We start from the raw sequence: 18,661 nt of genomic DNA, 5'->3' as shown, positions 1-18,661 counted from the left end.
TCGAGCTCTGAGGACAAAATGACTTCAATCTCTGTCTCAGCCAATAGGAATTCAGCATGACGTCACTAACTCGTTCAGACAGGTTGTGAGTGAAAGTGAAAATTAACTCTGCTTGTTTTTCAGTCCATGTCGGAGCATTGAGAGACACACAGGACTTTATTTATTGATCATAGTAGAGTTAAACCTTCAGATGTTTAGATTATTTTGATATATTTTGTTGTCTAATTTGAAGCTTTAAGAACATATGTAAACCTTTAAGAGAGTTCAAAGGTCAGATTCAGGGATAATCTGTAGGGATGTAGTTGAGTCTTTTTTTTGTCTGCTCTGTGATTTAAAATAAAAATCCTAATCCAGATATAAATATAGTTTGATATAAATTATAGTGAGCTGCTCTCCTGTCCTGCAGTAACTCAATGTGGCCACACAGTGATTATCACACACTTAAAAACGTGTGCACAATCATAATGTTATTAAATCAGCTGAAGGAGGACGTCTTGGACCTTTTTGAAGTCCTCATTTTCTTGATCTCTTTCTGCATGTGTTGTGTGTAACTCTTCAGTCGAGGTCTACACACAGGTCTTAGCACAGATTAGGCCGACTGTCAGGACGATCACTGACACACAAAAGAAGGTTTGAGTGAAATAACATCAGACCACACTTTACAGATCCAGCTTTATCTGACAGCTTAAATGATCCTGAACTCGTTTGGAGCTTTGTACTCTGAAAACTGCTGGAACAAGAGAAACGTGAAACCTTTGATGCTTGAACAGTTCTTTTATCTCAACACAACTTTTTTTCTCTTAACAGATTTTAATTGTTTAGTGTATTCTGTATTGACCTGCAGATGGAAATTAGCAAACTACCGTAAATTCCGTACTATTGAGCGCACCTGGATATAAGCCGCACCGGCTAAAAATAAGTAAATAAATGTATTTGTACATATATAAGCCGCACTTGATTATAAGCCGCAGGTGTCCACGCTATAACAAGAGCTATTTACACAGACGTAGGCTACCGGTAACATCCGCAAATACTGTAGCGTCCGTACGGACGTTAAAGGACGACGAGAGCGTTCAAATAATAACTTTTAATAACCCGATCACTGTCGGCCGTGACCACGCCGTTTACAGCAGAGAGCAACACATAACTTGCCGTAACAATCCAACTCTCTCCCCCAGCGTTCTCTCATACAGCCACTCAACACGTTCTCGCTGGTGCATTCACTGACTCTCCACAGAATCGGAATTATGAACACATTATCAACTACTGACTTTACAACATGAACCGTTACAATACGAAGCCTAGCCGACGGTGTCTGTAACACGGCTGATGAAAAAGATGACCGTAATATATTTCACAAGAAAAAGTCCATCCATTCACTGCCTCAGAATGACTTCATTACTCACTTCCTCAGTCTCTGTTGTCGCTGTCAGTGTCATCTTAACGTGCAGCAGCTCTGTTAGCTTCTTTGACAGCCAGCTCGATCGACTTTAACTTGAAAGCTGCATCATATGTATTTCTCTTTGTGTTTTCCATGATGAGGGTGCGTGCATGAAGCGCAAAATGACTGATATTAAGATCCGACGTGACGAAGTCAAATGTTTTTGCGGCAGAAGCTCATTGTCCCCCATAAAAAATCCATGCATTAGCCGCACCGGAGTAGAAGCCGCAGTGCTCGAAGTGTGAGAAAAAAGTAGCGGCTTATAGTCCGGAATTTACGGTATATCTGGTATGAAGCATCTTTTCTCAGATGTTTTTTGTTCAAGGTCCCGACACTAAACATTCACCAGACCAGGACACTGCTGCCCCCTTGTGGATTAAAGTGATTCTACACACAGCAGGTCAAACTGAGGAGACTCATGCTGTGGTTTGTTCAGAATTATTTTTTATTATCTGGAAGAGTGAACGATGAGTAAAACATCAGGAACAACACGAGACACACCGAGTCGTTTTTTCGGATTTTATTTTGTTTGTTACAAACAGGATCAAAAGGAGGTCCTTTACTTGCCGGGGAGGATGATACCGTCATACTGCAGGAAAGAAAAACAAACGAGGAAAAGATTAGAGTGGACATTAAATATGAACTTCAGGTCAGTCTGATTGTAACAGAATTTGGATGTTAAGGACGGTCATCACTAGATAAGTCGAATATGGACGAAGCCATCCGGCCCCATCACATTTTAATAAAGCCCAACCCACGCCGCCATCAGCCCGTTTAATTAACCGTCTTATTCCCCTCTATGTCACGCTCGTCTACAATCCCGTGCAAACACTCACTTTCTGCTGGAACCAGCGCATGGCCTCCTCTTTGCGGATGCGGTGCCTGAAACCGATGCGGCCTGTTTTCCGCTTCTTGTCGGCGATGCTGAAGCCGGGTCTGCCCAGAACCTGAGTGACAAAGACGAGACGGCGTTAAGTCAGAGGGGCTCAACAACCTGAAACACCACTTTACAGCAAACACACTCAAAGTTTCAGTTCAGAGATGTTAAATACACTACACATTTGTTCATGGTTGTGCATCAAATAACAAAAGTACAAAAAACAGAATCCGCATGAGGTGGATCTGATCAGTGTTTGTCACTGAACTCTGAACTTCACGAGTATCAAGTCAGAAATGTCAGGACATGAAGCGCTCCGTTAACAGATCATTGTTTATCCTCTACAACCTGAAAAAAGTCTTTTTAACATGTTCAGTAAAAATCTGAAAAAGTTTCAATTCGAGCTTTAAAAACGAGAGAAAAAAAACTTGTCAGGACACAAAGCAGGTTTCTCTGGCTCAACTTCACCGACTATCAACGTGCACAAAGGTCAAAAAGCTCCAGCAGCACGTGGAGCCTAAGATTGACTTTGAATTAAAATTGATCTTTAAACTATAAATGTTTTTTTTTTTTAATTAAATGCCAAATCATGACGTCCACTTCACATTCAATCCTAAAAGAAAAATCTGAAATCTTTTTCTACGTGGACAAACTTTTGAGTGAAACATTAATATGTGAATAAAAACGATGTCTAATAAGATCAACATGTCAGCGGGCGTGAACGTGATCTCATTCTGACCTTCTCGATAACCCGAAGAAGTTTATAAACTACTACTCGGAGAAATAAAATGTTTAATTTTCACTAAAAGACGCTTCGACTCATCTGCAGATTTCTGTGAACAATTCATTATTAAAAAATTTAAAAACCTCACTGGACACAAATCAAACAGCTTGAACACAGAAACAGCCTGTGAGATAAAAAATAAAATAAAACCAGTGAAGTTAAACATTTGACAAAGCGTCCTCCACTTAAACGGTTTGTTTCTCGTCTTGATTCAAAGCTGACACACGCAGTCGACTCACCACGTAGAAGTCCAGTCCGTAGATGCCGATGCTGGGGTCGTACTTGATGCCCAGATCGATGTGCTCCTGGATACCGAAGCCGAAGTTTCCGGTGTCTGAGAAGTTGTTCTTTCTCAACTCGTACTCACGCACCTGGGAGGAGCAGCAGCGGAGGAGGAGGAGTTAAAGCAGGAGAGCAACAATCAGTTCACAGCATCATGCTCAAATGTAAGATACAGCTTCAGAGTAAAACAAACCTAAACATTTATATACTCTGTCTGTCTGCATTATTATGGAAAAATCAGTAAAGACAGAAATTACAGCTCTGGACGTGTAAACGTTTTCCTCACATCTCAACTGTCACATACAAAACACAAAGGCACATCAATCCTTGCCCAGGAGACCGCTTTGAACCCGGGTCCTTAAGAAGAACTGACCTTGAGTCCTTTCTCCAGGATCTCCTCGGCCTTGGCTCCACGGACGGTGCAGTGGACAGCGATCTTTTCATTCCTGCGGATACCGAATGATCGCACAGTGTAGCGGGCTGCAGGAGGACGAGGAGAGAAAAACCATTGATGTCAAACACAGATTCAAGATCACCTTAAGGTACTTCTTATGATCACGTTATAAAAAACAATATATATATATATTAAAACAGTGAAGAGTGCTATCGAATCCTTCAAGTAACTCAGATATTTAGTCATATTTTCGACGTGCAGCTACAGAGAGCAGCGGTGGTTGTTTCAATGCTACAAACGTAAGGAGGTGAATATACTGAATGCTAATCATTTTATTTCCATCAGTGTCCGATCGAAGTGTTCGACAGTGTCAGGTTAAACAAAAAAAGCATACATGTCTTTTTATATAAGACAAAAATCATCTAAAAAGACTTTGGACTTTTTTTATGTAACCAGGTTTATCTTTTAGATCCTGTAAGTTGCATCACTTGTGTAAAATTTTCTATAGTCATTGTTGAAATGATGCATGTTAAGGAGTGTTTTGCATCCTGTAACAGGGTTATTAGTGTGGTAATGTGTTGTCACAATGAAAAGGCTGCAGGATCTAAACTCCATCCATAGTTAACAAACTAACAGCCTACAATGCTTCCCCTCAGTGACTCCTGGTCGACCTGGTTCTTCGTCCACACTCACCCTTGGAGAAGACGGGGGTCTGCCCGGTGAGCTGCTCCAGCACCTTAGCAGCTCGGGTCAGTCTGTCTCCGCTCTCACCGACGCAGATGTTCAGGCAGAGCTTGCGGATGCGAAGCTCTCTCATGGGGTTCTCCTTCTTTTCGCCCTGGTCCTAAAGATCACACATTTAAAAAAACAACTTCAAGCACCTTAACAATTCATAGCCAAATCATAAATAAAGAAACAGGGTGAGCACATCATAACTAAGGAAACAGGGTGAGCACATCATAACTAAAGAAACAGGGTGAGCACATCATACCTGAAACCTTAAGTACGTGTGACACCTTGTTGGTTTAACTACTAGCAATAGCCCTGCTAGCTGGTTAGCATTAGACTAAGTTTTATAGAGTTGTCAACAACGAAACAGATCATACTTTCTCATCAATTTTAATTCTACTCTTGAAGCATTAAAGCTGCTCGTCTCAGTCTGGATCAACAATTTCTCTTCAGTCTCAGATACATACAGACACATGCCGGCCGGACATGTCTGAACAGATCCCTGTCGTTAGCGTCAACGCACAACATTACAGGAAACATACGGATTCAATTAAATTTTTAAACTTGAGATAAATACAGGAAGAACGGACTTTAAAACTGCAGCATCCGTTTCCAACTGTGACCTCGCAGTTATTATAAAAAACACGTCGTGAACCGGACGATAGGATAGTCCAGTTAGCATGTTAGCATCACTCGGTTTCATAGTTTATACGGGTTACGTGTTTGTTATTCAACAAATATAACCTCAGATTAACAGTTCATGATGATGTCGAAGCTTCTAGACTTTAATCTGCGGACAGGATGGACTCACGGCCCCGATGATACATGATTAAACCCCGAGTTCAGATTTGATCGACGTGAGAGCGTACTCACCGCCATGTTGGATCACTAGAAGAGGACGTTACGTTTCCGGTGGAAGGAATTTATAACCGAGTGTTCACTCTAAATGAGCCCGGTGGGAAACAAGATGGTGATGTTGCGACGGTCCGTTTTACGCAAACGAGTAAAATATTAACTTAGAAATACATAAATATGTCGACTAATTTATTTTATCACCAGGAAGGATGTTGTTGTTTTGGTGTAGATTGAGTAAACAATTCCTTGGTAATGGCAATAATAGTTATTTAATTATTATATAATAATAATTATTATTATGTCATTGGGTATGAGGGTATGTGGGCATGAATTTTTCTCATTAAAAAAAGAGAGAAGAAATTCTTTTCAAAATAATGTGTATTTTAATGACATCTAGTCGCTCCTGTCAGACTTCTCTGTAACCATGACTGCATGATGTCATAGGCAAACGTTTATTTTACTTTACTCTCTCTACCATGGCCCTTCTAAAAAGGTTCTATATAGGCCTATATGTAAATGTCTTTATTGTTGGCTAAATAAAGGTTTATATTATAGAAATATGAACTATGGTTAACTCCCTCATGCTACATCTGCAGATATACACATTTACAGACAGGCTGTGTAAAAGGCTTGAAAAGTCAGGGAGACTTCCCTCACACACTTAATGATTCAACAGTGGGACAGTCCTGAGCGAACTTCATAGTCAGTGAGTGTTTGAGGGTGGACCATGTGTATGTCAGCCCTATCCTGATTGTACTCTCCCGTGTTTTGTGTAATCCCCAGTCTTGCCTCGTTTGCCTTTCTGGTTGATCAGCCTTTGCTTGTAACCTTGGATTTGTTTGCTAGAGCCTTTTGGGATTTTTGTGTATTCTGAACCCGGACTTTTAAATGAACCTTCGAGTCTGCAATTAAATCCTTTTACTGTGTGTCGTTGTGTCACTTTCCTCACTTACTGTTCAACAACAACAGCAGCCACATGATGTAAATGTATTGTATCTTCTGGGTCCAAAAGCCAAGTCGGCCGTAAATACAATCAGAATTGGCATTGGTTGTCGTGCAGTTTAGCTACTCCTGACTGCTCTGATGAATTTCTAACGTGTGAAATTTTGTGTCTTATGACTGCACACACTTTTTTTCCCTGATTGTTCCTGCATAAAATGTAGACAGCGACAACAGCGAGGATGTCCGTTTAATGTCTCCCCCTCCCATCATGAAAGATATGAACAATAGAAAAGGCAGGAAATAGCTGCCTGTCTGACACAGAATATTTGTTGTTGTGATGCTGTTTATATTTGAGCCTATCATATGAGACACCTGAAATACAGATCTGAATTCAACTCAATATGTATTCAAGCTGCTCCCAGGTTGCGTCAGAGGTTCAGTGTAAGTGACTGAATCGTGCTTTTATTAAAGGAACAGAATTTATTTTTAGAGATAAAAATGTTAAAAAACAAAAGACACTCATTTTGCAGGTTTACATTTTTATTATTTTGCCTACAACCTCGTTCTTAGAATAGTTATCCCCCAAAAGAAACAAGCCGTCTTTTCCTGCGAAAACTTTTTCGATGGATTTTAATCAGCATTGAGAAAAAGACAGTGTTGGGATGGAGAGGGGACGGTTGCAGAGATGGGACTTCCTTTTCCATGATCTGAACGCGAAGTCATTTTTTACCGGCCTTTTGTGCAGCCTTGGTGATTTTTGCGGTCCCGTCACTCTTTTCGACTGACTTAATGACACCCACAGCCACGGTCTGCTTCATGTCACGCACAGCGAAACGCCCTGAGAGGAGGAGACAGAAACAGTGGAGTCAATAAGAGATCAGTAGATCAGTAAAGCTGTCCGTTTATGGTCCGATTATGGTCTCAATCACAAACACCTGTGTGGGTGTTTGAGCGCTCCATCCCTTGTACCAGGGCATTTAAGAATAGATTCAAGCTTTGATTAGAAATGTCCAATGCCCAATCCACTAAGTTAATGGATGTACAGTTGGTTAAACGGTCTCACCTTCTCACTGGGCTCCAACATGTTGTCTCCGTGCCATCCAGAGATGGGGACGAAGGGGACAGCTTTCGTGTTGTAGCCGATCTTCTTGATGTAGGTGCTCACTTCCCTGGAGATTTCCTCGAATCGGGCCTGGCTGTAAGGGGGCTTTGTTGAGTCCATCGAGTTGACTGCAACGATGAGCTGCTTCACACCGAGGGTGAAGGCCAGCAGGGCGTGCTGTCAGACTGTACTAAGGGGTGCTATTGGTTGGGAAAGCAGCAGACCTACCAACTGCAGCAGTGAAGGACAAAGACGAGCCAATTTCAATTTTTTCGAAGATTTATTTTATTAGTTACCAGCAGCTTTCTTTCCAATTAAATTTTTGGGGCATTTAAACATTAAGATACAGTTCTAAACCATTTCAAACTTAAACTTAACTGAGAAGAAGCACTGTCATCCGATTTGTGAAGTTGACAATGCCACAAAGTTCTTTTTTCCTGCGAAAACTTTTGCGATGAGTTTTAATCAGCATAAGCCAGTCCTTGAGGAGAGAACTCTGCCTCAGAGAAGATGATCCGGGGTGGGGGGAATAGAGAGGGGAAGGTGTGGCCCGCTGCTGCAGGCACACGTAGCGTTGCTGGATGTCCTGCACGATCATTCATTTCTTCTTCTGGGCCTTCTCTGCAGCCTTGGTGGTCTTTCCGCTCACATCCTTGTACTCAACTGACTTGATGACACCGACAGCAACCGTCTGCCTCATGTCACGCACGGCGAAACGACCTGGGAACACAAGAGGTGAGCAGTCAGCATCAACACGTGTACTTTGACATAATCGTGTGAATTGATCACAGCGTCAAAATTGTGCATGACATACCGAGGGGAGGGTAGGAGGAGAAGGGCTCCACAACCATGGGCTTCTGTGGGATCATTTTGACAATGGCGGCATCTCCAGACTTGACGAACTTGGGGTTGTCCTCAAGCTTCTTGCCAGAACGACGATCGATCTTCTCGATGAGCTCGTTGAACTTGCAGGCAATGTGGGCGGTGTGGCAATCCAGCACAGGTGCGTAACCAGCGTTGATCTGTCCAGGGTGGTTCAGGACGATAACCTGTCGAGGGAAAGTAGGAGCGTTAAATCTCATGCTGCTTATAAGACCAACTATGAAAACATTCTCATTGAAATATAATTAGCTTTTTTTGGTTTCAACACAAACCTGGGCGTTGAAATTATCAGCTCCCTTGGGTGGGTCGTTCTTGCTGTCGCCAGCTACGAATCCACGACGGATTTCTTTGACGGACACGTTCTTGATGTTGAAGCCGACGTTGTCACCGGGCACAGCCTCTGGCAGAGACTCGTGGTGCATCTCAACAGACTTAACCTCAGTTGTCAGCATGGGGGGAGCGAAGGTGACGATCATACCGGGCTTCAGCACACCAGTCTCAACACGGCCGACGGGTACTGTTCCAATACCTGAAGGGGAATAAAGTGGTTGAGTGCTGAATAATAAGTGATGATATACCTGCGTCTGTAAGCTATCAAAGCGTACCGCCGATTTTGTAGACATCCTGCAGGGGCAGACGGAGGGCCTTGTCTGTGGGGCGGGAGGGGGGCAGGATGGCGTCGAGAGCTTCCAGCAGGGTGATTCCGCTGGCATTACCCTCCTTACGCTTAACGTTCCATCCCTTGAACCAGCCCATCTAAATATGGATTCAAAATTAGATTAGAAACGAGACCAAATTAAATTAACTTATATTCAAATCAGCTAAAGTAAAACGGTCTCACCTTGTCACTGGCCTCCAGCATGTTGTCTCCGTGCCATCCAGAGATGGGGACGAAGGGGACGGTGGCGGGGTTGTAGCCGATCTTCTTGATGTAGCTGCTCACTTCCTTCTCGATTTCCTCGAAACGGGCCTGGCTGTAAGGGGGCTCTGTTGAGTCCATCTTGTTGACTCCAACGATGAGCTGCTTCACACCGAGGGTGAAGGCCAGCAGGGCGTGCTCACGGGTCTGACCGTTCTTGGAGATACCAGCCTCGAACTCACCGACGCCGGCAGCGACAATCAGCACAGCGCAGTCAGCCTGGACAGGGAGAAATAGTCTTTAACTTTGCATAAATGTAGGTTTTTGTTGCATTAAACACAACAGTTGTTGGTCTTTCATTGCCTTTCTTAAAAACATAAACTTAGTAATACACACAGCTTGTGGTGCAAAGGACAAAACCTGAGAGTGAAAAGTTAGTAGTGACCAGATTAAAGAAGTGCATGTTCACCTGAGATGTACCGGTGATCATGTTCTTGATGAAGTCTCTGTGTCCAGGAGCATCAATGATGGTCACGTAGTACTTGCTGGTCTCAAACTTCCACAGAGCGATGTCGATGGTGATACCACGCTCACGCTCGGCCTTCAGTTTGTCCAGCACCCAGGCGTACTTGAAGGAGCCTTTTCCCATCTGTCACAATAAAGGCAACACAAAGATAAGAGAGAGATTCAAAGACAGTTTAAAATAAAGTCAATTTTTGAATTTAAAAAATAAAAAAGTTTAAGTTAGTGTAAGGCTGGCATGGATTTACTCGTTGAATTCATTTTGTACAGGGATTAAAAGGTTTATTTTGGACGACATAAGACAGTGATGAAAGAAAAAGAAATATTGGGGGAGAGATGCATGAAAAGGAGCCACGGGACAGATTCAAACCATGAAGGACGACAGCCAGCGTAATCATTAGAAGAATTGAAGTGTGATGTACTTGATAAGGGTGATACACATTTTCCACCAGTAGGTGGCAGTTTCAACAAAGCAAAGACTGGGAGCTGTTCTATCTCCAGCCACACCTGTATTTAAGTGTGTGTCTCAGGGCCTCAGGCTGTGTCAGAATTTGTTTTAAATAAAATCAAATGTGGCGTCTTGGGACACCGTAACAAACCTCGGCGGCTTCCTTCTCGAACTTCTCGATGGTTCTCTTGTCGATTCCACCGCATTTGTAGATCAAATGTCCGGTGGAGGTGGACTTGCCGGAGTCCACGTGGCCGATGACCACGATGTTGATGTGGATCTTTTCCTTTCCCATTTTGATTTACTGGGAATTAAAAACACAAGAACAGTGAAGTGACTTTTTAATATGAAAGAAATTCAGCTGTTAATTTCTCTTGAAAGAAAATACAAGCTTAGTGTATTGTATGTATTTAGTAGTAGTAGTTTTAGGCGTTAGCTAACATTAGCTGGTGCTACATAGCTGGCCTACCGGTTTACCCGTTCAAACCGAACAGGTCACCTTTCAAACCTTAAGAGAAGTCTTAACACTTTCATAAATGTTACAATTAACTAACTATTGCATCAACTTTTCAACTAGAGTTGCTCCTGTCAGAGTTGTATAATAGGCCTTTAATTTGATCATCATTATACATCCACCCACATTTACACACTTTTCTTTTAAATGCAATCGAATCTAAAGAATCTATAAGAGTGAAATACAAAACTATTCCCCGTAATAGAAGCAATTATAAGGTATCACAATTTAAAGTATGAGTTACTTCAGGATTTTTTGGTGGTATTCTAGGAGATCTAACTCACCTGGTATGGAGGTGTTGGAGAACGTGCCGTCTTCACCTGCTCGGTCTGCAACATCCTGGTCTGCGATTTCTGTATAAAAGGATCTGTGGGTGCCGCCCTTTTGTAGTCCCTCCTCCGGTTTTGTTGTGACTTGTTTCATCCTGCACATTAAAAAATGTACAATCCCCGCCCTGCATGATTATAACTAAGCCTCAACAGCCATAAGAAAAGCTACTTATAAGGATTAATATTTTACTTTCGGCTTCTACTCGACCATAAGTAAGAGGTTTTAAGAATTTGACATCACAGGGCTAAAAATGTGTTTCCAAAATGTGCTGTGTTTAGGAGTTATTGCTACGTAATGAAACACAGGAGGCAGCTTCATTTGGCAATGTTTAAGATTTTTATTGTTTTGGTTTTAAGTTAATTATGATTATAGTTTCCCCTACAAAGCGCAGGCCTTCCTTTCCTGCGGAAACTCTTCCGATGGGTTTTAATCAGCATAAGCCAGTCCTTGAGTAGAGAGCTCTGCTTCAGAGAAGATGGCGCTGGGTGTCGGGGGAGAGGAGGGGATGGAGGAACCCGCTGCTGCTGAGACGCGACTTCATGGTGGACGTCCTCCATGACAATTCATTTCTTTTTGTCGGCCTTCTGTGCAGACTTGGTGACCTTTCCACCGGAGGCGAGCTTCTTGTCGACCGACTTGATGACACCGACGGCCACCGTCTGCCTCATGTCACGCACAGCAAAGCGACCTGGAGGGCGAGATTGACCAGGAGAGTAAATGTACAGGTAGATGGAACACCTGCTGGGCACTGCTGCTGGTCGCACCTCGTCTGGTAACCACGAGTCATTTCAACACGAACATTATGCTGAATATCAGTTTAATTAGCATAGCATGAGCAAAAGAAAGCACAACATCCGAGCGGCATTATTTCCTTATTTCATGCGTAAAAAGAACAAAAACGTCATTAAATTCTGTCTGGTCATAATTTCTGTTTTTGTTATTTGTGTCTGGATTTCTTTAACCAAACTTCCACAAAAGTTAACGATAAACCAATAAATCATTAAAGGCCCATACCGCAGTAAACGCTACGTTAGCATCATATATATAAAATAAAATAAAATATAAAATAATATATATATATATAAAAACATCCATCCATCCATCCATCCATTTTCTACCGCTTATCCGGGGCCGGGTCGCGGGGGCAGCAGTCTAAGCAGAGACACCCAGACTTCCCTCACCCAAGACACCTCCTCCAGCTCTTCCGGTGGGACCCCGAGGCGTTGTTACACGCTGGACATAGTCTCTCCAGCGTGTCCTGGGTCTACCCCTAGGCCTCCTCCCGGAGGGACATGCCCGGAACACCTCCCTAGGGAGGCGTCCAGAGGGCATCCGGACCAGATGCCTGAACCACCTCAACTGACTCCTCTCGATGTGGAGGAGTAACGGCTCTACTCTGAGCTCCTCCCTGGTGACCGAGCTCCTCACCCTATCTCTAAGGGTGTGCCCTGCCACCCGACGGAGGAAACCTATTTCGGCCGCTTGTATCCGAGATCTCATTCTTTCGGTCATGACCCAAAGCTCATGACCATGACCGTAGGAACGAAGATCGACCGGTAAATCGAGAGCTTCGCCTTTCGGCTTAGCTCCTTCTTCACCACGACGGACCGATACAGCGACCGCATGACTGCAGATGCCGCACCGATCCGTCTGTCGATCTCACGCTCCATCTTCCCCCCACTCGTGAACAAGACCCCGAGATACTTAAACTCCTCCACCTGGGGCAAGGACTCCCCACCGACCCAAAGGGGGCAAACCACCTTTTTCCGGTCGAGAACCATGGCCTCAGATTTAGAGGTGCTGATCCTCATCCCAGCCGCCTCACACTCGGTAGCGAACCGCCCCAGTGCGCACTGAAGGTCCGGGTTCAATCGAGCCAACAAGACCACATCATCTGCAAAAAGCAGAGACGAGATCCTGTGGTCCCCGAACCGGACCCCCTCCGGCCCCTGACTGCGCCTAGAAATTCTGTCCATAAAAGTAATGAACAGAACCAGTGACAAAGGGCAGCCCTGCCGGAGGCCAACGTGCACCGGGAACAGGTCCGACTTAATACCGGCAATGCGAACCATACTCCTGCTCCGGTCGTACAAGGACCGGACCGCCCTTAGCAAAGGGCCCCGAACCCCATACTCGCGGAGCACCCCCCAGAGGGCGCCGCGAGGGACACGGTCGAATGCCTTCTCCAAATCAACAAAGCACATGTGGACTGGTTGGGCAAACTCCCATGAATCCTCGAGCACCCGCTGGAGAGTGTAGAGCTGGTCCAGTGTTCCACGGCCAGGACGAAAACCGCATTGTTCCTCTTGAATCCGAGGTTCGACTAACAGCCGGAACCTCCTCTCCAGTACCCTGGAATAGACTTTCCCAGGGAGGCTGAGGAGTGTGATTCCCCGGTAGTTGGAACACACCCTCCGATCCCCCTTCTTGAAAAGAGGGACCACCACCCCGGTCCCCGGTCTAACCCTAACCCTGCACATCCAGAGACTTCAGATACTCAGGGCGAATCTCATCCACCCCTGGAGCCTTGCCACCAAGGAGCTTGCCAACTACCTCGGTGACTTCGGCTTGGGTGATGGACGAATCCACCTCTGAGCACCCAGCCTCTGCTTCCTCGGTGGAAGACGTGAAGGTGGGATTGAGGAGATCCTCAAAGTATTCCTTCCACCGTCCGACTACATCCCCAGTTGAGGTCAGCAGCTCCCCACCTCCACTGTAAACAGTGTTGGTGAAGCACCGCTTCCTCCTCCTGAGGCGACGGACGGTTTGCCAGAATTTCCTCGAGGCCGACCGAAAGTCCTCCTCCATGGCCTCCCCGAACTCAACAACAACTTGAAAATATATGATACATACGGGTGGACACAGAGATAGGACTATGTGTATGTCAGCCCTATCCTGATTGTACTCTCCCATGTTTTGTGTAATCCCCAGTCTTGCCTCGTTTGCCTTTCTGGTTGATCAGCCTTTGCTTTTAACCTTGGATTTGTTTGCTTGAGACTTTTGGGATTTTTGTGTTCTGAACCCGGACTTTTAAATGTACCTGCCTTCGAGTCTGCAATTAAATCCTTTTACTGTGTGTCTTTGTGTCACTTTCCTCACTTACTGTACAACAACAACAGCAGCCACACAGATCTGATGTAAATGTCCTGAAGTTGTCTTCTGGGTCCAAAAGCCAAGTCGGCCGTAAATACAGTCAGAATTGGTGGTACTGGTGGAAATCTGCATTGCAAAATTTACTCTGTGACACCGGGATTGTTTCAACTCATGGAGTGGAACGTTGTAAAATCCAGATGTCAGATCCATGGTGCTGAAGAATGCGTTTCCGCCAAGGGCAGCCAGGCAGTCAGCCTGATGGGGCATCGAATGGGCGTCCTTAACAGTTTTAGCATTCAGCCAGCGGAAATCAGTGCAAATCCTCAAGTCACCTGATTTCTTCCAGACCATCACCAGCGGAGAGACATATTCACTCATGGACTTGCTAATGGTACGTTTCATCTCCATGTCAGACAGAACTTCTCTCAGCTTTTGGTAATGTGCAGGGGGAACTCGACGAAAGGGCAGCCGAAATGGATGGTCATCAGTAAGATGGATACGATGGACAAATCCCTTTGCTTCACCACAGTCTAGTTTGTCTTTCGAGAAGATGTCTTTGTACCTCAACAAAAGTTCAGCAAGCTTAGTCTTCCACTCATCTGACACCTCACAACCCTCAACGTCGATATCAGAAAGCGTACTGTCTCCAGCAGCTTCACAGGGTCAGAAGCCGGGTCAGAAGCGGGGGAAGGCTCAGTCGAAGAAGAACTCTGGGTTTTGTTCAGACCCTGAGCAATGGGCAGTTCCTCCACCGCAACACAGTGGAAAACATTTGCAATCTTGGCATTGCGTCTCAGTGTAATAGGGCTCTGAGTCGGATTGATGACCTTCATAGGAACCCAGCGATCACCCCACATAGGTGTAATAACCCTCCCAAACCATGATGTTTTTGGGTGTGGAACAGGAAGAAGAAGGTTCCACAATGACTGTGCTCCCAGGTGACACTGGAGCAGTCGGAGGCAGCTTCCCCCACACTACATACTCCTGCTGAGGCAGCAAGGTGACAGCTTGTCCCAATTTTGTCCGGAATCTCGGACCCTGACCATCTGGAGATGCAGCTCAGTAGCTGTAGAAACCGCTCACACTCTGTGTTACTTGAGGAAACAAGATCCCAGTATTCCTTGTTGGATTTCATCTCCTGAATGATTGGTCGCAACACATTGCTCCCAATAATCAGATCATCTTTCTGTCCAGACACTACAAATGTAGGGACAACGTATCTCATTCCACACAGTTCAATGTCCAAGTCATAGATACATTTTGGCTGTGTTTGAAAGCCACCACAGCAAACCAGCACAACATTGCCAGGTACTGGTAGAGAATTCTGGATAACAACAGAAACCTTCAGCTTTTCTTCAGCCTCTTCACTCAACGTGCATGACATGCTCTCTGAATCGAGCATGAATTCATGCTTCATGTGTCCAGGGCCGAAGCAGTTCAGACACAGCCTGTGTAGTCTACAGCAGGTGTAGCCAACCCTGGTCCTCGAGGGCTACTATCCTGCATGTTTTAGATGTCTCCCTCTTCCAACACACCTGATTCAAATGATTATCTCATCATCAAGTTATGCAGAAGCCTGATAACAATCCTGATTATTTGAATCAGGTGTGTTGGAAGAGGGAGACATCTAAAACATGCAGGATAGTAGCCCTCGAGGACCAGGGTTGGCAACCCCTGGTCTACAGTGTGCATGGGTTGAGTGCTCACCTGAGCCACAGACTCTGCATGAGACACCCTGATTGGCCTGCTGACCATGAGGATGGCCGGACTGGCGGTGGTATTGGCGTTTCTATCCAGTAGAAAGAGACGCAGTGCATAGAGGAAGGACTTTGTCAAACATTGCTACCATATTTTGAGTGTCAGGTGTGGCCACATTCGAGTTGGCAGCTTGAGGTGGCGAGAGTGTGGCATCTACAGGAGGCAATGAACATGAAGCAGGTGGCTGACATGAGCTCAGAGCACCACTAGACAACTGTGGCTGACCAGTGGAAGCTAATGAAGGAATGGCTAAAGGGAGCCGAGAATCGCTGGACACTGAATCAGGAGGCAGGGTGTTAGACTGAGGGTGGCAGGTAACATTGAGCTGACACTGGCCAAGAGCAGAGAGACGCATAGAATGGTGTGCATGAACCCTGGTCGCCTTCAACTTCCTTGAGTGGCTATACAGCCTATCTTGAACCTCTGCTGCAGACCACTCCTCAGGGGCCTTCACTTGGAATGACAGAGCAAGCACTGGTTCAGGACAGTGATTAATAAACATTACAACAACCTCTGCACTGGGATCCTCCACAAACTTGCCCCATCTGCGAAGACACTCATCTGCAGCATCGATCGACTTGTTTAGACGAATCCAGTAATCCATGGCATCCTCACCAGGTCGAGGCACCGTGCTATAAAAGTCTTTCATGTGCAGGCTAGAGTATGTAAACTCACTAAAATGGCGCCTCAGTATGTCAAACACAGCAGCAATCTTGTCATGTCCATTCATCCCAAGGCGGCTGCGAAGGGACACTTTGACCATGTCTCTCGCCTTCCCTGTCAGTCTGAGTCTGCTTCACATTTTATCCTCGAAAGATAACATTTCATCATGTCCTCCCATTCATGAATGGAGAATGCATCTGTGTGAGTACCTTTGAAGTATGGGGGAGCTTTGGTCTCAGACTGAACAACAACCCTCAGCTGGGATGGATCGTTGTGACTTTCAGGCTGGCCAGCAGGTGGCTGAGATAGGGTGTGGTTTGGCAGGTGCATGGTGCTAAGGCTAGCTCTAATACCCTACCCAATCTGTTTAGCCAAGTCAGAAATCATATTACCCAGGACCTCTGTAGTGACTAACTGTGTGGGCTGAGCATCAGTCTGAGCAATAGGTGTGGAGGTAGCAGCAGGGACTAACAGTGGCTGTAACACAGACTGGTCTACAGTGCATTCATTAAAACCAGGAACAATTGGCCTGTCCCTCCCAAGACATAATGAAACAATTGTCCGACCTCGCCCCATGCTAAAATTAACCTTACGTCCCGTAAAGTCCTGCTCAGACATCTAAAAAGAGTCACACAATCACAGCTCAATATCAAGAAAAAAAAACAAAAAGAGAAGACCAAAAGAGTCTTGAAAGATAAAACAAATTCACAGAGCAACTGACTACACACAGCTCACAGTAGTAATTAAAACAGAGCCCCCCCCGACCCCCCCCCCCAAAAAAAAGTAACTCAAATAGCTGAAATAAAACAGAAGCAGCCCTGCAAATATTCTCCTGCCCCCCCCCCCCCAAAAAAAAAACCTGTTTCCTCAACAAACAAAAAAAAGTTTCCCTTTTCCTTGAAAAAAAAAAAAAATCTCTCAGTTGTTTCAATTGCACAGGCGAAATATAAACATCAACACTAACATTACTTCAATGCTTAACTGAACTCAGACAGGCTTCACGTCATAAAAAACACCTGTGAGGCAAAGCGCAGGGCCACCAAACAGAGGCAGAATCCCGCACAGCCGGTGATCGCTGGTCACGATGTGACGGGTCGAACGGTACCAAGTGTAACAGTGTCCGGTGTAAATCCGCGTTGTGAAATTTACTCTGTGACACCGGGATTCTTTCAAGTCGTTGAAAAAAAATGTTCAATCAACTCCTTCTCAGCTCCAGACTCTCTCCCGAAGGTATTTGTCAGAAAGGAGCAGAGGGGAGGAGGCAAAACGAATACATAATAACAACCAAAGAAGAAGAGAACAAGGAAGTAGGGCCAGCGGACTACAAAACAAGACTTTTCTTTTCTTTTTTTTAAGTTGTCCCCCCCCCCCCCCCCCCACACACACACACACACTTTATTTATAATCAAAATCTGACTATTACAAAAATCACAGTTTACATCAAAAGTTACAGACCGAGCTTGACTTAACACGACTTAATATAACAGACAATTGCGAGGTAATTTTGTGTAATTATGAGAACAAACAGTTAAACGTGTGACACACTGAAATGTGTTGTCACATTTTGGTTATGGTGTTTGTTGCTTTGTATAAATGTTACACAAACGAATCGTTTCTGTATTTGTTGAAAGATTTTCTTTTAGAGTCATTTCTGTTTAACCACAAGGGGGCAGCACTTCCCCTGCTGAGCGTGCTGTGTGTTGTTGCTATGGTTACAGCGCTCTGCTTCAGTCTGGCAGAAGCGAGAGACTCAACAACAGCAGCCGACTCAATCTGTGTTTTGTTATCTTCTCCAGGTCAGTAGCTTAAGTTTAAAAACACAATTTTCGGTGGATTATGTGTAATATTTATAGTTTTGTTGGTGTTATAATACGTTGTAAATATTAGTTCTGTTTAGAGAGCATTAACAGATAAGAGAGCTAGCAGACTAAAGTGGCTCGTACGTGACCGTTAATTTTCCGTTTTAATACTTTGTGACTTTTGTTGGTTAAAACCTCTTTGTACGATTAAATGTTCAATATTATGTGTTTATCTAGTAGTTGCCAGTTAACATGGGCTTTGTCCATTTATAATATTGCAGTTGCAAAATAGTAATTTAGTTAATTTGACCTTATGCTTGTGTATGGGTTTGGTATTGGATATGTGGTATTGTAAATTTGTGTTTAAATTGCACATGATAAGAACTA

General features: G+C 44.6%; 3 protein-coding genes and 1 long non-coding RNA gene across 4 annotated transcripts in view; 1 reads left to right on the top strand and 3 right to left on the bottom strand.

Moving 5' to 3' along the window:
• Positions 1 to 1,946: 1,946 nt before the first annotated feature.
• On the bottom strand, positions 1,947 to 5,481 carry rpl11 (ribosomal protein L11). Its single transcript, XM_079368170.1, has 6 exons — positions 5,381 to 5,481; positions 4,472 to 4,622; positions 3,758 to 3,864; positions 3,342 to 3,473; positions 2,278 to 2,388; positions 1,947 to 2,030 (listed from the first exon to the last, which is right to left on the bottom strand). Exons 1-6 carry the CDS (start codon positions 5,384 to 5,386, stop codon positions 2,001 to 2,003), a joined length of 537 nt encoding a protein of 178 aa, XP_079224296.1. The 5' UTR covers positions 5,387 to 5,481; the 3' UTR covers positions 1,947 to 2,000.
• Positions 5,482 to 7,685: 2,204 nt separating this feature from the next.
• On the bottom strand, positions 7,686 to 10,421 carry LOC306839525 (elongation factor 1-alpha). Its single transcript, XM_079368280.1, has 7 exons — positions 10,269 to 10,421; positions 9,617 to 9,796; positions 9,130 to 9,426; positions 8,894 to 9,044; positions 8,561 to 8,817; positions 8,221 to 8,455; positions 7,686 to 8,126 (listed from the first exon to the last, which is right to left on the bottom strand). The coding sequence occupies exons 1-7, from the start codon at positions 10,410 to 10,412 to the stop codon at positions 8,005 to 8,007; spliced, it is 1,386 nt and encodes a 461-aa protein (XP_079224406.1). The 5' UTR covers positions 10,413 to 10,421; the 3' UTR covers positions 7,686 to 8,004.
• An 853-nt stretch (positions 10,422 to 11,274) lies between these two features.
• The window catches only part of LOC306839526 (elongation factor 1-alpha-like), a 12,957-nt gene continuing 5,570 nt past the window's right edge, over positions 11,275 to 18,661 (bottom strand). Inside the window, exon 8 of the mRNA XM_079368282.1 lies at positions 11,275 to 11,649. Coding sequence (XP_079224408.1) covers positions 11,525 to 11,649 — 125 coding nt within the window. The 3' untranslated portion in view covers positions 11,275 to 11,524. The remainder of the gene's footprint in view (positions 11,650 to 18,661) is intronic.
• Positions 18,142 to 18,661, top strand: part of LOC306839532 — a 23,635-nt gene continuing 23,115 nt past the window's right edge. Inside the window, exon 1 of the long non-coding RNA XR_013781208.1 lies at positions 18,142 to 18,271. This is a non-coding gene — a long non-coding RNA (uncharacterized lncRNA). The remainder of the gene's footprint in view (positions 18,272 to 18,661) is intronic.

The sequence above is a fragment of the Symphodus melops genome, assembly GCF_947650265.1.
Source record: "Symphodus melops genome assembly, chromosome: 18".
In the NCBI taxonomy this organism is placed as follows: Eukaryota; Metazoa; Chordata; class Actinopteri; order Labriformes; family Labridae; genus Symphodus; species Symphodus melops.
This window is presented reverse-complemented; position numbering and strand designations above follow the sequence as displayed.

What these genes read in the sequence shown, in the direction of transcription:
- LOC306839525 (XM_079368280.1), bottom strand. Translation starts at nt 10,412, where the DNA reads ATGGGAAAGGAAAAGATCCACATCAACATCGTGGTCATCGGCCACGTG. An exon ending in TCGAGAAGGAAGCCGCCGAG is followed by an intron (nt 9,797 to 10,268) that starts GTTTGTTACGGT and finishes TTATTGTGACAG; the next exon opens with ATGGGAAAAGGCTCCTTCAA. An exon ending in TGATCACCGGTACATCTCAG is followed by an intron (nt 9,427 to 9,616) that starts GTGAACATGCAC and finishes CTCCCTGTCCAG; the next exon opens with GCTGACTGCGCTGTGCTGAT.
- rpl11 (XM_079368170.1), bottom strand. An exon ending in TCCTGGAGAAAGGACTCAAG is followed by an intron (nt 3,474 to 3,757) that starts GTCAGTTCTTCT and finishes TGCTCCTCCCAG; the next exon opens with GTGCGTGAGTACGAGTTGAG. An exon ending in TGCGCTGGTTCCAGCAGAAA is followed by an intron (nt 2,031 to 2,277) that starts GTGAGTGTTTGC and finishes TCTTTCCTGCAG; the next exon opens with TATGACGGTATCATCCTCCC.